The sequence below is a fragment of the Lampetra fluviatilis genome, chromosome 24 (assembly GCF_964198595.1).
Source record: "Lampetra fluviatilis chromosome 24, kcLamFluv1.1, whole genome shotgun sequence".
Classification (NCBI taxonomy): domain Eukaryota; kingdom Metazoa; phylum Chordata; class Hyperoartia; order Petromyzontiformes; family Petromyzontidae; genus Lampetra; species Lampetra fluviatilis.
The window spans coordinates 7,243,893-7,256,634 of NC_136298.1; the positions used below are offsets into that span (position 1 = coordinate 7,243,893).

A 12,742-nucleotide genomic window follows, 5' to 3' on the forward strand; every position below is an offset into this window, starting at 1 on the left:
CTGCACGGCACACAAGGCGGTGGGTAGCTAACACTACGACTGGCTGTTTATTTACACATCGTATTAGGTACCAATTTATGTCTGAGTCGATCTAGGGAAGGCCCAGGACTGGTACAGGTAATCGTCACTGGTATTGGCCATGAACTCGGGTCGTGGGGTTAATAGTGCAGCACACATGACTGACTGCTGATGAGTCCAGGAGGGTGAAATCAGTCAAGACTTTGAGTGGTTAAACTAATGCTACTACTAGTTGGCATATGTTTGGAAGGCTAATAGGATGTGGACTTAATAACATATGGAACTGTATGGAGATTGGCTGATGATCTCAAAAAGCCAAACTAAAAAGTAGTTTTGAACGTTAAGCATAACAGAAATAATCATATGTGTGTTCTTAAAGTGTACAAGCTGACCGGAATAACATTTTAAATGAAAGTGTTAAGCTTTTTTATACTACTTTAGCATAATAATAACTCGAAGGTCTCGTAGTAAAACTTTGCCAAATCGCGCAAGTTTATAAACAATAGTGGCTTTTAGTACCTTATTATACAAAAATGTAAATAATTTAAATTACATAAGGTTGGCTGATTTTTCCCACCAATAGTAACAGCCCAGCTTGAGGTAAAATCAGCTTGAATAGGGCACAGCATTCCTGCAGGATTATTATATATATTTTTTGCACTTATTCCAGATTCATGCTGTGCCCAGTGTTCACAAATACCAGGGGACATTAACACAAATGTTCCCTTTTATGTCACTAAAGCCTATGGAACTGCAATTCAGTGACACACATTTCAGAGAACACTGGTTGTGTTGGTAATTTTTTCTTCGTCCTTTCAGCGGATTTTTCTTATTAACATGAATGGTTATTTAGTGTTAAGTATGATTTTAAGTAACATTATTATTAATCTCAAACTTCGAAGGCGTGTGCGTTTGTAATGCCATATTCCACGCTCCTCCGAGTGCGTAAGTTAAATTTCACCCAAGGAGCAGATGACCCGTAGACCGGCAGTAACAGATAATTATCAGAGCCTGCATAATTATTTGAGCTTCTCAATAAAAATAATCTCTCATTCTGCTTGACCGTGTCTCGCGCTAAGTTTAGTTTCTCGCGCACGGCACCAGACGCACCCATCCAACATAATAATCTACTGTTGGATGAAGGTTTCCTCACCGTCGTTGCCATCCCTCCTCTGTCTCTATCGATGCCATCATCCGCCTCATCTCCTGCACAGACATCGCCTGATTTCATCGCTTCAACTCCAAGGTGGTCATGTTGTCAGTCGCGTTTCCTTGGTTTTGGATGGTATTCCGTCTGCAGTCCAATCGGCAAACAGTATTGAGTTTACCACGTATGCTCTCGCCACCAATATTATTCATAACAAAGGTTTTTGGGTTCGAGCGCGTAAATATAAATGTGTCGTTAACCCACCACCACCCGACACAGCCAATTAGTGAGGTTTGTCACGTAAACAGAACGTGCCAGTTAGTTGCTACTTCACCACACCGGTGTGTTGAAGAGTAACGCCACAACAAATACAATTTGAGTACGACGTTTCGCTGGTGATTACAACCAGCTACATCAGGAGATTTGCCAGAATTATAAAGAAGTCTTCCTGCTTCCGGTCTCAAACAGAACAGTAACGATGCAACCAATGTGTGCCTACTCTTTGGTTTTTTCGGTAAAGTCACGTAGGTAAAAAATGTAATTAAATGTATGAAAAACAGCAAAATATTTATTTATTTTATTCAACTTTTTTCCCTACGTGACTTTACCGAAAAAACCAAAAAGTATAAATCATTGCAGTCACGAAAGCTTCAAATCTACAATCAATGTGTGCCTATCAAGTACACAGATCAGAGGGTGGCTTAATGTAAATCATATTTTTCGACGCTGTCTCCCCGACAGACTTGGTCTTCACCTGAGGACGGCTGCTTGCGTTGTGGCCGAAACGTCGTGAGAATTATTTTATTATGTTTATTATTTTATTATTTCCATTCTACGTGACTTTACAGAAAGAACCAAGAAGATAAATCATATTTATCAACCTTTTGTTGAACGTGACAAAACCTTTCTGCAATTAGCTCGTCCGCCTTTCGACATCTTTTTCTTTCTCTTTCTCATTTTGCATAAAATACAAAAAAATTAAAAAATGTTCAGTGGCACTGCACGGCAGCTAGGGGGCATCGCGTGGTGCGTGAGAGCCACAAACATTCCGCTGCTGCTGCCGCTGCTGCAGATTGGCGTGGGGGTGGCGGTGGTTGGTGGTGGTGGGAGGCGTGCAAAGACATAGGGGAGTGTCCCCGGGTGAAAAATAAAGGCGTGCTTCACCTTTATTTCTTTATTTATGCCACCACCGCAGCGCCTGTGCTACTGCCCGTGGTCCCAGACTCTGGCTCGGCCAGCCGTCTTCGCGTGCCTCTGTCGCTTGCGTGTGCGAGGCAGCAGAGGACATGGCGGGGGAGCTTTAGAGAAGGAAGGCGCTCACAAAGAGAGGGGGACAGTGGGGTTGGTGGAGAGGTGTGCGACGATACCCTGGGGAGCAACAACGAATATCGTCGTCGTTTCAAACATCATCATCGACACCGACGGACCGAGCGTTGTGTGGAGGGGAGGGAGGGAGGAAGCCATCGACAACATCGACGGTGGCGCTCGCGAGATAAAGAAGCCGACGTCAAACACGAAATCGTGGAGATTTGGAGAGCCTTAAGAGGACGGGGAAGGAAGTTTTAGGTGGTTTAAATTACTTTTTAGTTGTTGGTGGTGGGGGTGGAGGGAGGGGGTTGGTGGCCACTCGCAACCCACAAAGAAGGAATCCGAAAGTTTATTTTTGTTTAAATTGCGGGGTTTAATTCGACGCTTTCAAGTCTCTCGTCGATGTTATTAAGTTCCGCTCGATTCTGGAGACGTTTCGTTATTTTTGGTCGTCCACAACGAGGATTTCGCGGGAGTTGAAGGGCGAGGAGAGATCGGTGAGTGGAGTGAGTGCCGCGTGTGTGGTGAGTGATGAGTGACGTGGCTGCCTCACCACCACCATCATCATCACCATCTCTCATCATCATCACTCACCATCACTCACCATCACCACCATCATCACCACCATCACCACCATCATCACTCACCTCGCCATCACTACTCACCATCATCACTCACCTCACCATCACCACTCACCATCATCACCATCATCACTCACCTCACCATCATCATCATCACCACCACTCATCACCATCATCACTCACCATCATCATCATCACCACTCACCTCACATCATCACCACCATCACTCACCACCACTCACCACCAACACTCACCATCATCACCATCATCACTCACCTCACCTCATCACTTCGTGTTCTTGTTACAGGGACATTGAGGTTTGCAGGGCCATACGGCGTAACACACTAAATTGTGTCTATTATTTTCTGTGTGTGTTCATCCTTGTGATGGGACTTGGTAGGAGGCACGTTGAGATTTATATGAGGGGCGTGGAGTGAGCAATAATGTCTCAATTGTTCTGTAATAATGTAGGGCATTCATAAGGCATTGACAGGTCATGCTACTGCTGGATGAAGTCCATCCTCTTCCCACATTCCCACCATCCATCACCCATCCAAGCACCCACGATTGTCCACCTTGACCCAGCAACAAAGACGATGATCCGAACGCCGAATACCGACACAGACCAATCTAAATCGCTCCTACGCCGCCAACAGCAGCAGCAGCAATGTTGAACATCCACAGCAGCGTTTGTGTTTTTTGCCCCCGATTTTCGTGGAGCGATGCTCCTGAAAAAATCAACACCTGACGTGTAAAAGACGAGACATCATCACAACAAAAAACCACACGCGTAACAACGCGAACGGCTTGTAAAATAATAACAATTATGATGCCAACGCCACGTTCTGTTTGAATTCACGCTCGCCACCCAAGGGAATCTGGCTGTCTGTGTGCATCCGACCTTAATAGGCGCTCGCTAACATCTCTTGTAGCTTCGGAGCAGCTTATCAAGGCTACATGACGAGACGATTACACATGTTTAGTGCGTGCGTGTGCACGGAGTGGACCAATTGCCTAGTCGGTATATGACACGTGTGTTCCGGCGTTAGCATGTGCACATACGTGGTGGTGATATGTATGTCGTATGCACCATTGTGTTTGTACGATGTCGTCTGTGTGGTCAAATAACCTCCCCAGACCCTTTTCTAGCAGCATGGCATAACGTGGAGGCCCTAATCTAGCAGTGGATATGACACACGCGGTGTTCATATGTGATGCAGTACTGCTAAGTAACTATAGTATGTACAACACTGTGCATGGCACATGCATGTATTTTACACATGCATGGACCTGTGTATTATTTTGCACATAAATGTAATGTCTTGTACAGTATATAACAATAGAGTGCTGTGTTGTGTGACGTGGACTGCGTGGGCGGGAAATCACTATACCCAGTTACTACTGTGGGCCCGCAATAGCCTATACGGCGGGGGTATATGGACTTCTCGTCCACCCTGGAACGAACGGTGATTTAAATGCACGCTTTAAAGCAAATGCTTTGACATTCTAAAACAGAATATAGATAATGGTAGGTTGTAATGTAAGCATTTATACTAATGGATGTGTTTTAAATGTTTTTTTTTATATTTTGTGTAACGCAAAATCAATGTATCATTGATTCTACACGTGTTGGTGTAGCTAGCACCGATGTGCGTTAATTGTATAATGCTGTACTTTTTAATTTAATCAGTGGCATTGTTTTTCCCTATGTGTGCTGCACATTACGTAGTCAAACACACAGCACGAGTGATACCCAGCGGCAGTCTGACCCGTGAAACTTGGATTTGAGCGCATATGTAGCCAATTGACAGATGGGAAATGTGGAATAACAACATCTATACATTGTAGGCAGGGGCGCCATGGTTAGAACACAGCACTATGAACCCGACTACCGAAGTTCCATTCACGGTCACGGCTAACATCAGTAGCGTGTGATATCAGAACCGGTCATAGGCATCCCCTTAACCAAGGTGGTGAAGTATGGGCACCCCCACCACCACCTCCCCCCCCCCATGATCGACACGACATTTATTCAGTAGTGGATTGGCAAAGGGGCTGGAGATATTACGTTTTCATATAAGACAATGTATACAAATTAATATTGTCCTACATTATATTAAACTTGTATTCAATACGGTAGGGGTAGTAAGACATTTGGAGAAATACATACTGTCAAATGTCTAACATTTTCCAGTTTTTACTACGTAGAACTTGATTCTATGAATGCCATGCAAATATGTGCCTGTGAGAATATCAAAAAGTAAGATTTACATACCTGTTTTTTTTATATATATAAATGGCCACAACCTTTGTTTTAGCGTTTTCAACAAATCTACTTCTCAGCCCAGTTCCGAAAATAAATATTTTTTCCATGATAGAACATGCTTTCAAAAACCCACAGACGAAAACTACGAGCTTGGAACCTTCTGACCACTCGACTATTAAGGCAAATACAGTTTCAGAAATTAGGTTTGGACTGTTTAAAATACAAGTTTTTTAGTAAACACAAGTATTTTCTACACTGAACAAAACTGAAAACATTTCAACAAAAAATTAGCAGTTTTTGTGCTGTCAAATTTAGTGAAAAATTCTCATTGCTAAAATGTTCTAATCATACGGTGTACGTTTTATACGATACTGTGCTAAAATGCTACATATAGCCCCTTGTAAGACCACTGCTGGTTGATGGCCTTCCCATACCGTGTTGATCACGTAGGGCTTTTTTTCCACCATGCTGGTTTGTTTGACCATACTTCACCACGTTGGTCATCGTGGGTTTGTCAGCCGTAGCGAGGAATTGAACTCGGATCGCCAGGTTCATAGCGTGGTGTGCAAACTATTAACACGTTATCCTTGTGAAATATGTTAACGTTCATAAGGTGTACATTGTTAAGCAGTGTGACGGGGTAAAATTGGGTTTAATCGTTTGCATGAAGTCCTCAAGAGCACTGCAACGATTATTGCACTAATTGTGTGTTCCCGTAATTATGAGCAATCTTTTTGTCAAATAATTAACACAAAGTTTAGTGTACATTCAAACTAGTTCCATATTCTGTTATCTTTCATACACTTTGGTACTGAAACCCCAAAATAAGTATTAGACAAATACGCTTTAAAACATGCATTCATATACCATTGAGAATATTGTTAACGCATCATTCATATATACTTGTACAGCCCGTGCCGTGACGGACACGGCTGTTATTTGACCATTTCTCGTCACGCTGGTGAGTGCGGGTTTATGAAGGCGGGGGGGCGCATATAAGTTTAGTCCAAAAATTAATTTAGTTGCTCTGCCCTCTGCTGCATATATACATTGGGAATAATACGTTGATTAATCGAGTGTTGCTTTTTAAAAATCGTATTTATTTTAGCCCCGAGAGCGCTTGACGTAAAGAATACGATGCATGGCGTTTTCTTGTCTCTCTTTGCTTGGTTTTGCGTGGCCCCTCTGCTCGCTAGGCTGGACGTTAGCTGCAGGAGACACTGGCTTGCGAGTACTATGCGCGAGTGGGACGGGGCTCTGGCACGCCAGACAGCGGGGAGCGAGCAGCGGAGATACCCCGTCCACCCAAGGGGACAGCACAGCGAGCCCAGCACCCTCACCCGCGCGCCGGCAACGCAGCCCGTGGCGCCACCCTGCATGTGGCCACAAACGGCGCCCGTGTGTAGTTAACTTTGTAATTTTTTTTTCTATATTTCTTTCCATCCTCGTCCCCCTGCTCCTCTTCATCGTCGTTTTTTAGTGTCTTTTCATTAGAACGTTCTCCAAATTTGCGTAATTTCTTCCGTTGAAGGAGGATCGACACCATCCCAAGTGGGGGAGCTGCTTTGAGCGGCCGTGCTTCTGGAAGACAATCGTTTGTGGAGGAGAGGAATCGCGCAATTTTTTTCGGTTTAGGTTTCTTCTCTTTCGGTTTATTTTTGGTTGCGCGAACCAACAACACTTGCATTATTCAAAGGCACTTGGACGCAGATTGTAAAAGAGACGGCACAATGTCCAACGAAGGCTTCAAGTACAGGGCCCTGTATGCCTACCGCCGGGAGCGCAACGAGGACATCGACCTGCTGCCCGGGGACGTCCTCGTTGTCACCAAGGCCTCGCTGCTGGCCCTCAACTTCACCAAGGAAGGCGCCGAGCGCTTCCCGCAGATGATCGGCTGGATTTCGGGCGTCAACGAGCGCACCAAAGAGCACGGAGAATTCCCCGGCACCTACGTGGAGTACCTGGGCCCCGTGAAGATGGCGCCGCCGACCCCCAAGCCTCGCCCGCCACGACCCCTGCCACAAGCGCCACCGTCTGTCGCGTCCGGCGGTGTGGAGCAGGGGGCTGCTGCAGCAGATCCCAACGGTAAGAGTTGGCGCGCCCTGTGTTTTTTGCCATGACGAGTTTTGTCTCGATCGGTGCAAGCCAAGGGGAAATTGCTTTCGCTAAATGTTTTAGTCGCTAACAAAAAAATGTAATTTGTGCGTTGTTATGTAATGTCCGGTGTTGCTTGGCATGATGCCCGGCGTTTCGCCGCATGGCCCTGGGAGCTTCAGATTTTGAAGGGGGATATTTTTACGCAGTACCTAAAGTGAATCATCGGACCTTGTGTCGAACAATACGTACGGTGCAACCCAAATACGCATCGGAGAGAGCCACACAGCACAAATGCAAACACCTAAACAGCATTTGGCAAATATTGTCTGTACCCACATGCGAATTAAGACCTTAAACTTTAAAGAACCAAATTGTAATTGCTTAAGCTATTAAGCCGATTATCACGAGTAATAGCTAATGCAAGGGTCTTTGCCTAATTAGGAATACACCAATGTGAAATGATCTCAACTCATCTTTGACCCACCCCCGAAAAACGTTTTACTTTTTGTGCCAAGCTCTGAACGGGTGTTATTTGACTCGGAGGTGACGATGTACCCACCAGTGGCTTTATCGCGCTATTGCAGCTCCTTTGCTGAATGTAGTACTTGCCATACAGTGCGTGCATTGACTTTTCTCGCTGGAATTGGCCCCATTTCTTTGACCGGTGGTGGCCTCTGGCTACAACACTGTAACTACTATCAATGGTGTGGTGGGGTGGGTAGTTTGCTTTACAACCCACTACAGTATGCATTAAGCAATTTAACCCGACCGACAAAGCGTTGATAACGTTGATGGCGGCGATTTAAGTTTTTTTTACGACAATGGAGATGACGATTATAGCTCCGGTTTGGTGGTCATTGCCCAACTTCCTCGCTGCGAAAAACGTTCTTGCACGTCGAGGAAGTCGCCCGTGTGTAGGTTTACCGTCGAAGCACCAAACGCGTTTCGTTCGAGCTGTGCGCCCCGCAGCAAACCTATGAAGCACCCATCTGGTCGGACACGCGTGGTCCGCTCTTTAGCAATATGTGCGAACCACCCACCCACCCGCTCACCCTATCCCACCCGCCCGCCGCCGATGTTAAAATCCTCACCAGCTGGAAGATGTCACCTTCGGCGACGCGGTGAACAAGACTCGCCGCGAGGTGCATAGCTTAGGGTGTGCCGCTGCGCTTGCACCTTGAGTGGCGGGGCCAGCACGACATGGCAAAATTGAGGCACCCGGACCGAAGCAAATCCTCGCCCAGACTTGTCACGAGATACAAAAACTGTACACGGCACTTAATGGTTGCGCGTTTTTCAACGTGCCTTCATAGCAACTAATTAGAATGCTATTGAACACGCCTATACACTCCTCCAACAGCTTGTATAATGTAGATCCTGGTGTGTGTTGTAATGTGTATGCCCGGGCATGGTGTTGGTCACCCACCCCCTCGTTCGCCGTTCTGGCCTTCATAGGTGCTCGCTAACAGCACTTGCCCCAAATCATCTGTTTAGGCTATATGGGGGATATTTGTGTATGCACAGTGTTAGGTTCACTTAATGTAGAGTATGGTGTTCTCAAGCGACTGTTAGACATCTTGGGCATGCACACGAGCAGTGGTTACTGTCTAGGACCTAGCCAAGTCTTAAACAAAACTATTTTTATGTTACCAGGTAGGGCACACTGAGCCATATTGCGACCTGGCCGCAAATGATAGCCCAATGAAGTGGCTTACGTGGACATTTATAGCAGCCAAATACTCTAAGAGGACTAAATGGTCATTGCCTATTGGGGAAACAAAGGTGGCTAGGCCTTTGTCCCACCGCCACCTTGTGCAATGCACAGAAACTAAACGGGGATCGGTGATACAAAATTGCACTCTTAGAGTACTGCTGTATTATTTTCAGACTTTTCTCAATCAACTGACAGACGCATGAATAAAGATTGAAAAAAAGTCGTGATGTTTTTATTCTAAATATTAGGTATGCAATGAGTCACTCCCAACAGTGTGGTGATTTGTTGCAATTCATGGTCACATTTAAATTTAACCATTATTATATATCTTTATACTATAATTGTTCACGTGGAATGTAATAGCTGCTTGATTTAAAAAAATATTTCTTCTTATGCACCCATGGTTGGAGCCCGAGGAAATGTGTTCTGTCCAGTTCGCTTTGACCATTGCATCACTTTGGACCACTTTGCTCTGCATGCTGTGGTTGTGCATTTTTTTACGTACAGTACAGCCCTGCAGTTTGCGTTTAAACTACGCCGCCTCTGTTGCTGCTGCTGGGAGCAGTGTTGGACGTGATAAGCTTGTTTTTAAGCCTTCTGTGGTATGTGCTGCGGACACCGCAGACTGCTGAACTGCCATTTCTTCTGATAGCGTGTTAAAGTTTTACGTGAATGAGGCTACGGGTAAGACGATCTATTTTTTGCTCACTTTGCGGAAAGTTTCCACCCCCTCTCCTTTAACCGAGTATTTTAGGTTTTTTAGGTAATAATGAGACCCGAGATGCTGCTCTTTCACCCCTTCAAAAAGGGGGCATCGTTCGGCCATTTACTGAACTTTTCATTAAATATTTTGCGTGCAGAAGGCAAGTGGAAGTCTCGAAGAAAAACCACAAATAGGGGAGATGGATACTCAATCTTAACACTGATTGGCCAACAACCTATGTGGTGTACTTACCTTTTATAAATACCTGGCACAAAGCTGTCACAAGTCACATGTGCGGATTTGAATATAGTATAAAAAAGAGTTGCCTGTGCCGCCGGGCCTCTGAACGCTTGCAAAAAAAAGATTTGACTAGAACATTTTGTGAAAGCGGGTGAATAATTGTTTTTTAATTGCGGGCGGCAACAGTCCTCCTATGGAAGTTCAGCATAGACACCGCATGCCATTTTACACTTCAGAAAAATTGGCTGCATGTAGCGTGGCACACGTAGGTGATCTGAATGTGCCTTTCAGCATTAAATTCGCATGAAAATGTAGTGGAGTTTGTTTGGATAAAGCAAGACGCCTGCAGGCAAGAAAACCTTTGGCCTAGCACAGCTTTCATGGGCTGTTTTAAATGGCGTGCGCTTATTTCATAACCATGGCGTGCGCTTCAGTCCCACACAGGCAACAATTGTTCACTGGGCCTCGGGTAGAGCAGGGTGAAGTTAAGGATAGCAAACGATCGATGGCTGCCTTTTGCTACAAGAAAGTCTCAATCTCTCGATTGTGCACAGTGACAAGGACTCTTGACGAGGTAGGAAAAATCCCTTTTGCAAGCGATGGCCAATCGGCATTTGTGAATTTAGCACGCGAACGAGCAACTCCGATTGAACCCGGGCTTGCGTAAGGTTTATGGCAGTGCAGTTCGCTGTCTTTATTGCAAACTGTTTTACAGATACCGTGCATGGAAACAGAAATCGTATGGTTACGCATGGGTGGGTGGTTGAAGGACGGGCTGGTATTTTTACAAGCTGAAGTACGGGAGTGCGATGTTCGATCGGATGGGTGCGTCGGTCGGAGGGTGGGCAATACAGTGTGACGGCAAACTTGAGGTCTTGTCACATGCGGCTCTCTCTTGTCGTGTTCACGTACTTCTAATCCCCATCCTCAACTCTGGGGCAAGTGCAATAAAAATGCATTTCAGAGCCGGCAAGACCTGTTGCTGAGCTTTTCAAAAAGTGCTTCTTTGTTCTTGCACCTTCAGAGTTGCTGCCAACACTTTGCTGTTGCCTTCTCACAGCGATAAATGGAGCTCTTGTCTCTTGTGTGCCAATTACAACTATTTCAATAGGTTTTTGTTGGAGAATTAGTTTGGGTTTTGAGCAGTTTCAATTCTAATGCTGGAATTTAGTTGGGTGAATTCCTGTGAGTGAGAGTGTTTGAATCGGCTGGGATTTAGATTTCTCAATCATGTTGGACAAGTTTATTTAAATTGTCTCCCTGTTGCAAACGGAAATATAGGAAAGGTCATTTATTGTCAATACATTTAGGCAAGGTGACATATGCAGCAATCTGTGCTAATTAAAATTAAAATCTTTCCCCAGGTGCAGCCTGAACTTGTTTGCATAAATGAAGTCGGAAATTAGTATTTGTCATCGTTTGCCCTCTTCTTTACTTGAAGAATTGTGCTGTCAGTGGAGCATTGCAACATCGGAAATCTTACACGCTGCGGTGTCTATATTATATGTGTTACGTTTTATGACAGCTGTAAAATCATCGTAATGCAATATCTTATACAGCATTGCTGTTCACCGGCCGGTCCTACGGTGCTTTTGAGGTTACCGACTGAATAATATCCAACCTATTTATTTTATTCTTGTTTTCTATTGAGTTTTCTTGTATTGCATTGATATTAATACATTAATATTTTCACACTGGCGCTTCAGCGGAAGCTTCACTTTCACCTCTCCTGCTGAACGGTACCTTTATTGTAAAATGTAAGTTGCTGTTCCAGCTGCGCTGGGTTTTCTGGGGTGCAAGAGAGTGCCCAGAATGCGGCGGTAATTTCTGGCCAATACCACTGTGTAGTACTACTGTATACAGGTGCACTGTGTATTTAGTTTAGAGTATTTTGGCTGATATTAATTCCCACGCGATTAAACCTCTGTTATATGTATGCATGTTGAACTTCTTTCGCACCGTACGTAGCCAGCCGTGCTAATCTGGAGTTCGGGGGGGGGGAAGGACAACAGACTTGACACTGCAGTTCTGAAGAAATGAGTTTTCAATTTAGCTAACATTTGTGGCCAGGTCGTTTCTGAGAATGAGCTGTACAGCTCAATGGGCCTTACCTGGTAAAAAAAGAAATGGTGCAACTAATCACCATCTGCTGCAGCTGCCTGCAAATAAGAAAGCGATCGAGCCATTACTAATTTTTATTTGTGAATGGACACATTTTTGAAGCATTAGACATTTTACGCCGATGTGAACGTCACTGGTTAGTGTGTAAGATTACAATTGCTTGACCGCAAATGTAAAGGATTCTTTGCACTAGGTTATAGTTTTTATTATATTTTAACTATATATGTGAGGGTGGTGTACAGGGCGTGATGGCTTGTTGATTGGAACGCTTTATTATCGTCCCAGCAACCTGTGTTTTATTATTTACCAAACACACGAGTGGCAATTGCAACATTATATAAACCTGGCCTCGGACTCATTTGTAAATGAGTACGTATCTTGTACAGTCTTACATTCTTTGGGTCCGCTTGATGACGATTGCTTGCGTTGTGATCGAAACGTCGTGATATTTGTATTTCTATATACGTGACTTTACCGAAAGACCCAAAGAATATGAATTCCTGCAGTCACGAAAGCTTTAAGTCAAGATTTGTACAGTCTTGTCAGC

General features: G+C 44.7%; 1 protein-coding gene across 3 annotated transcripts in view; it reads left to right on the forward strand.

Annotated features, from left to right (window-relative positions):
- The first annotated feature begins 2,366 nt into the window (after positions 1-2,366).
- LOC144941106 (phosphatidylinositol 3-kinase regulatory subunit gamma-like) overlaps positions 2,367-12,742 on the forward strand; it is a 146,951-nt gene continuing 136,575 nt past the window's right edge. The window contains exons 1-2 of one of the 3 annotated variants that reach the window (XM_078867593.1): positions 2,367-2,997; positions 6,517-7,405. In XM_078867593.1, coding sequence (XP_078723719.1) covers positions 7,051-7,405 — 355 coding nt within the window. In that variant the 5' untranslated portion in view covers positions 2,367-2,997; positions 6,517-7,050. The remainder of the gene's footprint in view (positions 2,998-6,516; positions 7,406-12,742) is intronic. The other 2 variants (XM_078867592.1, XM_078867594.1) reach the window with 2 other exon arrangements.